The 13,260-nt window shown below is 34.0% G+C and overlaps 1 protein-coding gene across 1 annotated transcript in view; it reads left to right on the top strand.

The window, feature by feature from the left end:
- Positions 1-12,360, top strand: part of LOC118184449 (uncharacterized) — a 203,631-nt gene extending 191,271 nt beyond the window's left edge. The window contains exon 4 of the mRNA XM_035354117.2: positions 7,148-12,360. Coding sequence (XP_035210008.1) covers positions 7,148-7,171 — 24 coding nt within the window. The 3' untranslated portion in view covers positions 7,172-12,360. The remainder of the gene's footprint in view (positions 1-7,147) is intronic.
- Positions 12,361-13,260: the final 900 nt, after the last annotated feature.

The raw sequence follows: 13,260 nt of genomic DNA, 5'->3' as shown, positions 1-13,260 counted from the left end.
ACCATAATACCGGCTGGGGGCTAAACACGTAGCCAGCTCGTTCATCCGGGATCAAACGCTTAGCATTCAGCGGTCTTAAACACTGGGGCACTGGCGGAGTTCCGTTGCATCCGGACTGTTGACTTCCTGACGAATGGTACCTGTGCGTTTGTACTGTTCAATTACTTTTTTTAATATTTTTTTCCAAATGTGTGGCGGAGTGGTTAAATCCTAGTTCAGCCCGGGCAATAGTTTGGCTGTATGATTAGTTTTCCCGATGTGCAAAGAGAATACTAACTAGTTTCCCTTAGGAAATTCTTCATGAAGACATCTCTTCCGTTAGGCAAATAGCTCTTGTATGTTTTGCTATATTCAAATAACCTAACATAAATCCATCTTTTACGAAAGGCTTTAATGTTAATGGATGGTGAATGTCATTTAGCATTTAACTTGCAGAGTACCTGTTGAATTTTTATCGTTATATAATTTATTCATAAAATAATTTGATGATAAATTAAACTTTTTTTTTTTAATAAGCCATAGCTTCGGCTGTTGAAAATTGCAGAAATGAGATGTTTCAAAACCACCAGTTACCGGGCGAGGGAACGCCTTCATAGTTAAAAAGTTGCTCTCATAATCTTTCGATTCCTTTGAAGAGTTATTAACCGGAATGTAACATTTGTTAGATTGTTCTTAAGAGAGGTTAATGAAACATCGCCGAAACATCTGTTTCGGTGTTGAAACGGTTTTCAGTCATTCTTCAGACTATAATAGTAAAGTGTAAAAGATTTCTTTTGGATTTCCCTCTCACAATGTTTTCAATAGAATTTACTTACCCATGCTACATCTGGTACCAGAATATGCTTTTATGGGATCTCCCAACTGCAGGAGTCACTCAGTACTGCTGGCTCCGGCAAGAGAATCAATTCTGTGTTACGTACTAAAGGCTGTTTTTAAAAGGATTTCGTACTTAACCGCGGCGTTGATCAATGGTTTGTCCTACGAACCATAAGAGGCGGGGGGGGGTAGATCTCGCTTTTAAAAAAATGGGAGTGATTTTATTGTGTTTTCCTTGTAACATTTTGAATTCTATGATGAAAAAATTATATCTTAAGATTAAGCATTTGAGGAAGTGGAGAATAATTAACATAAAATAAATTTTTGGAAACTAGAATTACATTATTTAACTCTCCTCGTTTTCTTTCTAGAATTTTGTTAATGATTTTACATTAGTTCACTTAGTTACGAAACTTTAACCCAATGTTATTGATTTTGGGTGGGCTAGAGTTTCGGAACTGTACCCGTTTTAACCAGAATTTGCTTACATGTTGGTGCACTAACTTTAATATTTTAGTACAGTAAAATAGGTATTAACTCGGTTTCTGTCAGCCGGGATCTCTGTAAACGAGCAGACAATCACTTGAAAGAAATCACTGAAAATTTGTAACATTAGGAAAGGTACAGCGAAATCAGTAACGTTCGCGAATTCTCTCATCAGTGATTGTTAATATGTTTTTGTTCTCTTGTTAATGATTGGTTACTTAACAGCCTTCCTGTTATGCAGTGCAATAAAAAATATGGTTTACATGTATCAAATATCGACAATGAATTTGGTAGGTTTGTTTTAAAGAATAGAAGGATGCCTTTTCGGAATGGACAGATATAGAAAGCAGAGAACCAAGTTTTCAAGTTTTAAATGGTAGACAAAATTGCAGTGATGCTAGAGATGTCGATGAAACGAAAACGGGTCGCGTGAACATGAACCAAGTTTAAGCTAATTTTGAACATGGCAGAGCACACAAAAGCTATCTTTCTATTGGGAGGAATGCCTTCGTGGAGGACCATTTTAAAGGAAACATGGTTCGTATTCACGTTACGCATGGGGCGGGGAACCATGAAAAATCTCGTACCCCAAGCGTGTTTCCCAGGCTTCCTCTCGGTTGCGATTTATAAATGTGCGCTTACAAATTATGCTGCAGGTAACCGGTGTCTATGTTATGCAATGTCAGTCATATGAATGTAAGTATTCTTGCTACACCAACTTCTTGAGAGGACTTTCAGATCAATGGATTTCATGTATCTGCATTCTGCGAAAATAATTGCAATCAAAAACGTCCATAGCTTATCCAGGATTCAATCTCCACACCATGAGCTTACCTTTATTTTCCTGTGGCCATGGTCAATGCACACGGAAGTTGTCTTTCTAAAGGAGGAATGTTTTCGTGGAGGACTTTTCTAATAAAAACTGGTTTTTGTTCATGTTGTGTATATAGCTAGTGCGTTCCGCGGGATTTGAATTCGGGAACTACTATTACTCGTATTCAGTGGTTTTACTGCTTGGCCACTAGCAAGTAGTGAAGTCTTGAGCTTTAAAGGAATTTGTTGAAAATTCTTTGTGTCAAGCTGAGGGGACACCCGGGGTATATAGTAAGAAACCATGCAGGTTTGGTGCAATACGTACCGTAAAATGCGTACAAAAATACCGTAGAAAGAGAAGACTGATATTATTCTTTTTACAAGAGAGTTAACATTTCTGTAAGCTTGTAATGGTATCGTGAAATGATTTAAATTAAAATTTAATGATTGTCGCTTAATGTTGGGAGGAATGATCAGTGGACAGAATAAAATAAAGAAACCAATTTTTTCAAATTGGTTTCTTTATTTTATTGAGAAATTGGATTTAATTTTTATATACTTCAGTGTGTATTAAACTCACTATTGCAAAAGGCCGTAGTATGTAGCGCTAGAGTGTATACGTGTATTATTGCTGTTCTTTGTTCAGCTTTACTTATTACGGATTAATTTAATATATCTGGGCCCGTCAATAACTCAGTAAAACTCATAATTAAATAAATAATCACTTTACACAAAACTCAAAAAATGGACTGTATACTCAAATTTATTAATTACTCAAAAAAGCCGCATAGTTAGTTCACATCTCTCGGCGGCGTTTCAGAACACACTCAAAAAACTCAATACAAGTAGCCGCAAGATGGCGCTATAAAAACATCAGCGTCATCTTTTCAGAACACTAATATTACTTTTTTTTCACAGACGGCGCCTCTGTCGTCAACAATATCTAAAGTGGTTAATGACGCTGACTGCCGTACCGATGGGCCCGTTTTCGAATCCCGTAGAAGACTTGGATGTTTGTAAGCGTATAGCGTCTATGCGGCAAGGGGGATCCTCAAAATACACGGCGAGCCGAAAGTACTACCAAGAGGTTCTCGGACTGCCTCCCGCTAGGGTCGGTGGTCTTGTTGGTAGTATCTCTGAAGTGTTCTTCCTTAAAAATTGGAGCGAAACTGTACAGTTAGTGCGACGGGACTATACCTGTACGACATATGGTGAATGTTTGCCGACTTGGCCACTTCTATCTGTACCTGTATATTGAGGGCTACACAAGTGATCGTGTAGTTAAGACCGTTGAATGCTGGTGAATCGAACCCAGGGCAATCAGGCTGGTTGCTTTTCTTTTATCCGTGTGTACATGAATACGAGCCAGTTTCGCTTAGAAAATCCTCCACAAAGTCATCCCTTCCCTTAGGCAGATAGCCGTTGTGTGCTTAGCCGTATTCAGATAACCTAACTATTGAATATTGAGTAGCATGACGTATTAGCAGTTGATCTGCAGTCTGCCTGGGACAAAATAATCTGTTATTCTTCTGTTATATGGGAAAGTATGTTTATAAACTTAAGATTTTAGTCACTTTGTTATTCATATAAAATTTCAGCATAAATAAAGATCTTCTTTTTTATTCTTCCTTCTTTTCCCGCAAAAGGCGGCGAAACTTTCACCATCCCTAATCTGGAGTATTATTACATCAGCTGAATGCCGAGTTTTTCTTTGGCTTTTCTGGTAGTATATTAATAGCTGTGCGACGAGGCTGCTACAGGAGCGGACAATAAGTTCTCGACTTTGATTCAGGAGGTGTCTGTTCATGGACATGTTAAATGAATAGGTTTAAAAACATATATTCGCGAATCGCTTTTGCGGATGCCAAACTCGGTCGCTGGGAGGAACACAAAGCGAGAATTGTGGACCTTCCGTTCTGGCGGCTTCTTTCAAAAAGCCGAGCGTATTTATGAGATTCCCCCACCCACCCATGGATGTTTTTAACAAAAGCTTTGTGCTCGGAAGAGGTCGGAGAAAATGGCCAGCCTAATGGAGCATATCCAGTGGAAGAAAGCGAACTGGGCCATTAGGCCGTGGAAGAAGTTTCAGAATTTTCATTCTTAATTTTTTTTTATTCCTGTTATTTTCTGGATATAATTTTAGATTTTTTTTTTTATTATTATTTTGTAGAAATGGATTTAAAGCTAAAAGCTTCACCCCTCCCAAAAAAGTGTTGTTTATTCTCAACTTTCTACAATTTTCTTAAAATTTTGCTGGCATTATTATTACTCTTCTAAAACTGTGTTGGCATCAAGCCGAAAAAATTTTAATGCAGTGTGTATGTAGTCTTTTGAGTTATGCATTAAAATTACTTCAAAGTAATTAGAAAATTTAATTAAATAATCACAATCAAGATTTTTCCAATTAAAATCTTAGTTCGAAAACTAATGAGGAAATGAAATAAGTCACAAAATGTATAAATCAAAATTCTATTAACTTTAATTTGCGATACTCCTTTTAATTTGGGTATTTCTTCATTCTATCCTAAAAATAATAACTGCATAACGAATTCCTCTGAATTGTGTCCTTTCCTAATTAATCCATATCATACGATATTTGCGTAACGCTTCGATAATGATTTCAAATTAGGAAACAAAACATAAATTAACCAATAAGAATGAAGTTTAATTGAAACTGTATCATTCTGAGCCAAACATTTACCTTGGATCGCATTTTCTTTTATTGCTTTTCTGCTGCTAACTTGTTAACGCCTACTGCTCCGTCTTCAAATACTTTTCAAGAATCTAAATATGATCTCACTGTAGTTTTTCAGGAATAGGCGGGTCCCCCCCCCCCCGAAAAGTTATTTGAGGCTGCATAATATCAACAGTAATAACGTAATATCAATCGAGCGGGTAGGACAGTGAACGTTGATTCCTATTGGAACACTGCGAATGAAAACATCTCGATGCATAATCTGCGCAAAATGAGGAGAGGGGGAACTAGTTTAGAGCTTTGATTTGTAGCGTATCCATTCAAGGACGCACAACAAGGCTTGTCCATTAGTTACTCCCGATTCTAGGCAGATGATGTTAGGCTCAACGCACCACACAGGGCGTGGAGCTTAAGAGTCGAAGGACTGGCCGACGTGGTAGCCTACTCGGAGGGCCGAAGCCACCACCTTCCAGAATAATATTGACTGCCCCTTCCGGCATCAGGAACCGGGCCCGTGTATCTTATACCCCCTGGCCGATACTGCCTAGGTACATATTCTAGCCAGTAGCTTCACAGTTTATCCTGTGTGGACCATCGTGGGCCGGGGATTAAAACGAGGACGAAATTGTTTATTAAAATGCCGAAGTAAAAAAAACGAAGCCGCAAAAATAAAAGAACATTTTACTGATTGCTTTGCTTTTGCGACGATTTTTTTAATGATATTTCGAAACTGCAGAATTCGTTGCCATTTTAATATTGTCTTCTCGATATCTTATAATGATGTGTATTCTTACGCCTTCGTTTCCTTCTGAATTATTTTCGACGAGCAGACAAAGTACTTGATCTTGACTTTATACATTTTTCATTATTTTTCCAGCAAATTTAGTACGAGCCAGTTTCTTTTAGAAAGTTCTGTTCGAAATTACGCATTTCAAAGCAAATACACCTAAGACGTGTGCATTTCCTTCCTTTCTATGCAGCTCCTTTAGGCTGTATAATTATCTCATTTATAGAGTTATTGTAATTTTTACAGGATCTTCATTAAAATAATCAATCCAAGCTTCAAATTTAATTTACATTCTTGAATTAATATATGTTTGCGAATTTTATAACTGTTTGCAGAGACGTATGCTTTGTTGGTGGTGTGACACTTCTACTCAAGACATGAAACTGAGGTAACCTAGGAAAGGCTGTCGTGCGGAAGTGCCATTAAATTACACAAACCAGAATTACCTGTCCATTAATAAATATCGTATACCCCGCTTATTCTTCCCCTTAGCATTTTAGTTCCATCTTCTGAAAATTTTAAAAATAATCGTGTAAATTCGCCCCTTCCCTAGTGCGTTAAGAGAGAGAGCTTCCCTAAATTTTAAAATAGATTCGTCCGCGTATTGATTATCTTCATCTTACTAACAAAGCCTCGCAAACTACCTGTGCCTGTCAGGCCGAACCTTTCCCTTCTAACTGCTGAAGTTTATGCCAGCCCGTCGGAGTAAAGCAAACAAGAACTGACATTCAGTCTACGATTTCGCGTTACTATGTATTTTTAATAGTATGTAGGTTTCTTTGAAAGAAACAATCTTGTGATAGTTATTTGTAGTTTTTACATAACTACTTTATATTTATGTTCTTACCGTAATCGCGTCCTTTGGAATCGGACGATAAAATTAGTAAAAAAAAAAAAAAAAAAAAAAAAAAAAAAAAAAAAAAAAGAGGGAGGGAGAATTACGGTATTTTTGTGCGACGTGCCACTAAACTATGTTTCTTGTAGTGTAATGTAACCTAAAGACGAGGGAACTATTTCTGCGTAATATTAAGTGGTCGGACTCTTTATTTAATAGCTATTAGCCTTGTTCCCCTATAAGGGCCGGAAATGAAAGCCATTTCATTATGGAAGCACCTAATAGGTGGTCACCGTAAGGATCACTAACCACGGACTGGGCGGCTTTTTATGCGTAATGCCCACCAGCGGCCGAGCGGTAAAGACGCTGAACACTGGTAGTTCGGTCCGAGGTTCGAATCCCGCGAACGGGCTGGCTGCATGGGCGTTTTCGTGGTTTTCCCCATGTGTAACGTGTATACGAGCCAGTTTCCCTTAGAAAGTCCTCCACGAAAGGCATCCCTCCCCTTAGGCAGATAGCCCTAGTGTGCTTTGCCATAATTAAATACACACACACATTTTTATGCGTAACTGGTGATACAGAACTGAGCAACTTCGATGATTTTTCTCTTGTGAATTTACATGTATTATAGTAACATTTGGCATGTTTGCATTAAATATGTTCTGTAGTTACGTGTCTTCTGGAATTTTAATTTCTTTTTTCCTTTTCTTTTCAGATTAACAGGGTGCGACTATTGTGAGGTGATGTGTTGACCGTCTTCTCTTTCTGCCTTCTTCAATGTGTCTCTCTAAATCTCTCGTCGTTGTAACGTTCCGCCGCGATGACTTCATCCCACCAGGGGACTATTTTACTCCGCTTGGAAGAAATGAAAAGGAAAAAAAAAAAAAAAAAAAAATCCAAAGCCAACTCTTATGTATTAAGTGTGCGCGCGCGCCTGTGTGTGTCTGTTATTAAAAAAAAAGGGTTGCCGCCGCCTCGTCTCGTTTGAACTTTTGACTTTATTTTTTTATATTATTTTGCCTGAGCAAACTGGTCAGCTAATCGGTGGATAAATTTAAGCAAAAGTATGTATATATAAATTGGCTTTATTTTCTATGTTTCAAAAATGAAATTGATGCTGTAATGACACTGTTTATGACTAAACATATAACTATGAGTGACTTGCATTTTCCACCAAACGGTAACGATTTCGTACCTGGGAACAAGATATATATTTAACTGAATGGTATTTGTCAGCTTTAGAAATTGAATTATGAGTTTATAACTGATTGCTGCTGAGATATTAATTTGCAAAATGTGTATACATATATGAATGTAATAAATCTGATATTGAACTAGTGTGCTCTGCTGCAACTTCTGTTGAATTGAATTTAAAAGAAAAGTTTTCATTTTGAAAGTAATATTTTGCGTTTGGTAACATGTGATATTTTTGCTTCCTGAATGATATTTATCCTTTGTTGGTGTTAAGGCTAGAGTTTAACGCTTTCGCTTTCATTTGCTTTTTAAGTATTAAAAGTATGTTTAAAATAACTATTATTATTGTGAAGGAAGAGTATGACACTTGTTACGTGTATTTTTTTCCTGTCTAGTTTTAATAGTTTGTTATTTTTTACAGCTACTTTAAAAATTTTGAGTTGATGATGAATATTACTGTAATAATAGTAATATTTTAGTACCTTTCTTTTAATCTTTTAATGCAGAATTAAACATTTTATAGGATTTTGAGTTATTAAAAGTATTTTATGTTCTCTATTCAAAAACCATTTGTTATAACTTACAGTTTGGTACCATCAGAATTATTTTTAATAACTAATAATGCTGAAATCTGATATAAAGAATATTTGAAACAATTTGGTAACCCTTCCCATTCGAAAGTGAAATCTTGAGCAAGTTAGAGCAGTATCGTAATTTGCATGCATTGCACTTTCCTTTTATGCTGCATTACTATGCTAGAGATTAGTTTTTGATTATTTTTAGGTTAATATATTTAAACGCAAGTCGACCGAAGTTTAAATACCTCAGTGATTCTTTATGTATTATTATGTGCCATTAAATAATTTCTCATAATGGCTTAAAATAGTCCTGGAATAAAAGTGTCATATTTAAGTTTTATTTTATAAAGCGTAATAATTCATTTAATTGACAATTATGCATTTTGTTGTTTGTCTTATATTATGCATTTTGTTGAATATTTTATTAATATGTCGTGATAACACTTGAATTACACGTTTAAAGGATCTTAAATTTCTTCGACAATGCATTCGATCCTCATCTTTTAATTTTGTTTATTTCTCTTTTAGACAGGTAAATTCTTATTATTTTTCACGCTAATCGATCTTAAAAATTATATAAAATGTTACCTTATTTAAAATATATTCTTTGATTTAATGTTTGTCCAAACATATCTAGAGTGTGACGAATACCATTCTCTGAAACCATCGAAGAGATTTCTACTTTATAAAAAAAGTCTATATTCTGCGTGAAGAAAAAAAAAACTTATTTATATATATTACGCAAGCGATATATTTTAGTTTTATTCAAGGAACCAAACTACACTGAAATTTAAAAAATAAAGGGTTTTGTGATATGTGTAACTATAAAACCAAGTGGTCTTAATTTCCTTGCCTTTTTTATTTTTGATAACGTTGAAAAAATTATTTTTTTGCGTAGATACTCTTTGTAGTGCCTTCTAAGTTGAGATATTAATGGTTCATATGTATGAGCCTGTAAAACACTATTTTGTGATCATGGGTTTGTTTTTGTATTCATGGTTCACACCAGAGAACCCGAGTATTTCGACGGAAGCACACTGAACAGAAAAGATGTAAAGGACAGTTGGTTTACTTTTTAAAATTCCTTTTATCCATCTTGTATGGATGTGCCAGGTAGGAACACGGTAAAAATTGTTAATGGCAGGCGACCATAAATGAAACTAATTGGAATAATTCAAGGGAACGTTTTTTAGTATCTTTCTATTTACTATATGATATCAATTAGTGAGTTAAGGTATTCTTAAATAATTCCTTTTCTTGTAATTACTTTTTTCAAAGAAAATTATACTCTGATTTTTTTCAAAATTTGTTTACGGTCATATGTAGAAGGTTTCCAAATATCCGGATAAACAAATACCACATCCTATCTGGATATTAAAAATATCCGAATAATCCCTCCTTGTAGGTATAGTTTTACTTTTACGTAAGGATAACCCCTTCTTGTAGATATGAGTTTAATGGAAGACGAGGTAGTTTTATTCTTCTTTTACTTTGCAGTTATTTCTATAAAGATTCTACGGTTAAAAAATTTGATATCTATAAAACTAAAACATGAAACATATTTTTTCCCACGTATTTTTTCGCTCGTAATAGAGTTGTTATATTTTTTTTTTTGTCTTAAAGCAAAATGCAATTAGAATAACATATAAAAAAAAAAGAAGGAAGAAATTATGTAGTCTCTAAAATTGATTTTAAAAATTATTTAATTTATATTAAACAAAAATATTATTATTTTGCTGAAATACTTGATTTTATTTGCTTAAAAAAGCATATAATTTATACGTATGAAAATTAAAATTTGATAACATATAAAGTAACATAAACGTACAAAATAACGCATAAAACGTTTAAACTTTCAACTAGTATAAAATTATTACTTTTAAGGCACTGAAAAATAAAAGTATAACTAAAACTACGTTAATAAATGAACGACAAAATTAATTTTACGTGGCCTAGAAACACAAATAAGCTAGCTGTTCGGATAAGGGATATTTTACTGAAATTGGGAATAATAAATTCTTCTACGGTGTACAGTCATACTAAGTATTTGCATTGTTGTTGATTTTTAATCCATTAAGGTAAAGTAATTGAGGAATGCCTTTTAGGAGGAAAGGATGCTTTCGTGGAGAGCTTTTTAAGGAAAACCAACTCGTATTCCCGTTACACCTGATGAAAAAAATCAGTCGGCTAATATAAATCAGAACATGGTTTATGACGGTAGTAAAAATATATACTTGGAAAAGTTTCTGTATGTAACGAATGCTATTTATTATAGATGTCCATTTAGGAACTGTCCAGTCAGTAGTGACGTCAGAAATTATTCAGGTATCCACATTTTGCTTAGCTATTGCCCAGGTTCCAATATGTTAACTTATTGTCAAAACCCTGTTTTATTTCTTTCTTAAATTCTTTTTAAGTTATATTTTGGTGTTGAATGCTGTCAGTGTGTGCCCGTCTTTATGAGTTCGACTCAGGGTAACGAGTTTCTTTCTAAAGGTATTAAAAACTTTAGCGTGTGGTAGAGTTAACTGCTACAGATATCGAAATGATGAACTAATTACAGAGCATGTTTTCTATTATTTCACATGATTAATTCGCTTGCGAAATCTATTCTTACTACTCATATGCATGTTGCGAAATTTTTCTCCGAGCTTTGCTTTCAATAAGTATTTAATCATCGACAAAATTAAGATTATGAAAACTATACTTTGTATAATTACAAGTTACAGAGGTGTATAGAAAAACTGTATATTTTTTGAAAAATTGTATATAGTTTTACATGATGTGTATCTGGTGTTTCATAACATTGCACTTAACTGTAATTCTACTCGCCGACACGACACTGTAACTTTCAACATTAACAACGCGTATTTTGGTATGACTATTCCTTTATGTGCTTTAAGACTTCAAAGAACTTAAAAATGTCAAGTACCTCGTTATCACCGTAGATTATTACCCAGTGAGTCAGTCCTCTTCCCTGAGTAAAAAAAAGTTTAGTGAATTTATTTTTCATACATGTTAACAAATGTGAGACCATGTTCCATTTCTATCTTTTCAAAGTGGTATGTGTTATTGCTTCATTGCATTAAATAGCGTTCTAATATTGTAAGTGTTCTTGGGAATTGCAGAGGTAACTGTTTAGTGTAATTTAACTATTTTAAAACCTTTTTGTATTGCTTTTGTATATACATGTATGTACTTCGTGAAGGAGTTCTTTAGAAGCTAAATAGTAGAAAATATTGCAGAAATGTAAAATTTTTTATCTTTATATATGTTGAAAATGGAAATCGTGTAGATTATTAAACATGTAGATGGTCATTTTGGAAACCAAAATTTTGCAAACGAATTCAACTCTTTTTCTTCTCCGAGTTTTCGTTAATATTTTATTGCTATAATATTTTACTATTTTTTAAAAAATGTGAAATGTATGTTTGTTTATTAAAATATAAATTAATTGCTTATATGAAATGTATTTAAATTTGATGAGTTGATTTTTACGTATGCTTTAACATATATGTTAAAAAAAATTTTATATTGTTCAATCAATCTTTTTGCTAATATGAACTATTAGATGGTAGACTTGTTTCAGATTTCTATGAAGCCTGTGATTTTGTTTGAGAAAATTTTTTGGACATGTGTTGTGTGTTATTACGTTTAGACTGCCATCTTTAAATATCAGTGTTATAGATGTAATAAAATAAAATGTAACGGCTCTGCTTTACAGTCCCGTTGTAGCCGTTAAGGTAATACCGCATTAGCTGACCAAACATGGCGGTTGTCGACCCGGCGTGTGATTGTGTCATTTTCCCGTGTGTTTGTGAGCGTGAGGACAACATAATTTTTTTTTAATCCGTCTCGTCCAAGTCAACCACTGATTGGTCAACACACAAGAACTTTGATCAATATAAAGCCGCTAAGATGCACAAGTGATCAGTTTTATTCAGCCTACATGGAAAAAAAAACAGAAAACGATGATTAAAAAAATGCGAATAAATTTTGTGGAACGACGGAAAAATTCTTTTTCATTGCTAAGTATGCGACAGATGTGTTGTTATATATATATTATATATAAATATATATATACATGTCCGTTCTGGGTCAGTTTATTGTCACCTGTAGCACTTAGCAATATTAAACACCTTCAGTAGTAAAAAAATGCGTTGTGTATTTATTTCACATATTTCATTGATATAAACAACGTAATTATAATTTCTACAGTCTCGAGTTTTACTATATAATGTTAAGTAGATTTGTACGAAACTTAAATTTTCATGAATTCAGATAAACTCTGGAATATACTGGTACCTTGCGTATATCATGATATACGTCCGCTTTGAAATGAATCCAGCTGCTTGGATAAGAAAATTTTTGCTTCGAAGACGATTCAAGTTCAATGAGTCCATTACCTTTGTTTGCCTCTTTCGAAACAATGGTACGACTGCACATGAGGGTCAGTACAACTATTCAATAAATAAATCATTGTAAAATTCTGAATTTTCCCGTGATTTTGCATTTTTTCGTGTAATTTTATTGTAAATGTATTAATAATGAGTTTTAAAAAAATTAGTGAGAAAAATCAAGCAACAAAGAAAATAGTTAGGATCGCTACGGATATTAAAAAGATGAAAAATATGAAGACAGTATTTGTATTCAAGATTTAATTGGCTGTTGTACAGCGTATGCCGAGAAGCGTGATCTATGTTGTGAAAACAAGGATGCTATTAAATCGACTAAAGTTACGAAGGGAATCGTATCCATTATTACCAAACAAAAGTCAGAGATATTAGGCATGTTGTGAAATTACTTTTGATCTAGATAACAGAAAAAAACATTTATGTACACTATTTCATTTATGCACACTGTTATGTACGATATTTCATTTATATGCCACTATACGTTTCACACACTGCATATTTTTATTTTGATATTGAGCAGTGTTGTTATAATAACAGTAGGATTCTTTTTATAAGAACGGTTTAATTATTTTCTCTTTATCTCTTATCGGGAAAGTTCGCCAATTTGCCACCTGGAAGAGATTAATGACGTGTATCGAAGT

The sequence above is a fragment of the Stegodyphus dumicola genome, chromosome 10 (genome assembly GCF_044657685.1).
Source record: "Stegodyphus dumicola isolate Sdum_Otavi_A_Nest chromosome 10, ASM4465768v1".
NCBI lineage: Eukaryota > Metazoa > Arthropoda > Arachnida > Araneae > Eresidae > Stegodyphus > Stegodyphus dumicola.
Note: the sequence above shows the minus strand (reverse complement) of the source record. Positions and strands in the feature narration are given on the sequence as shown.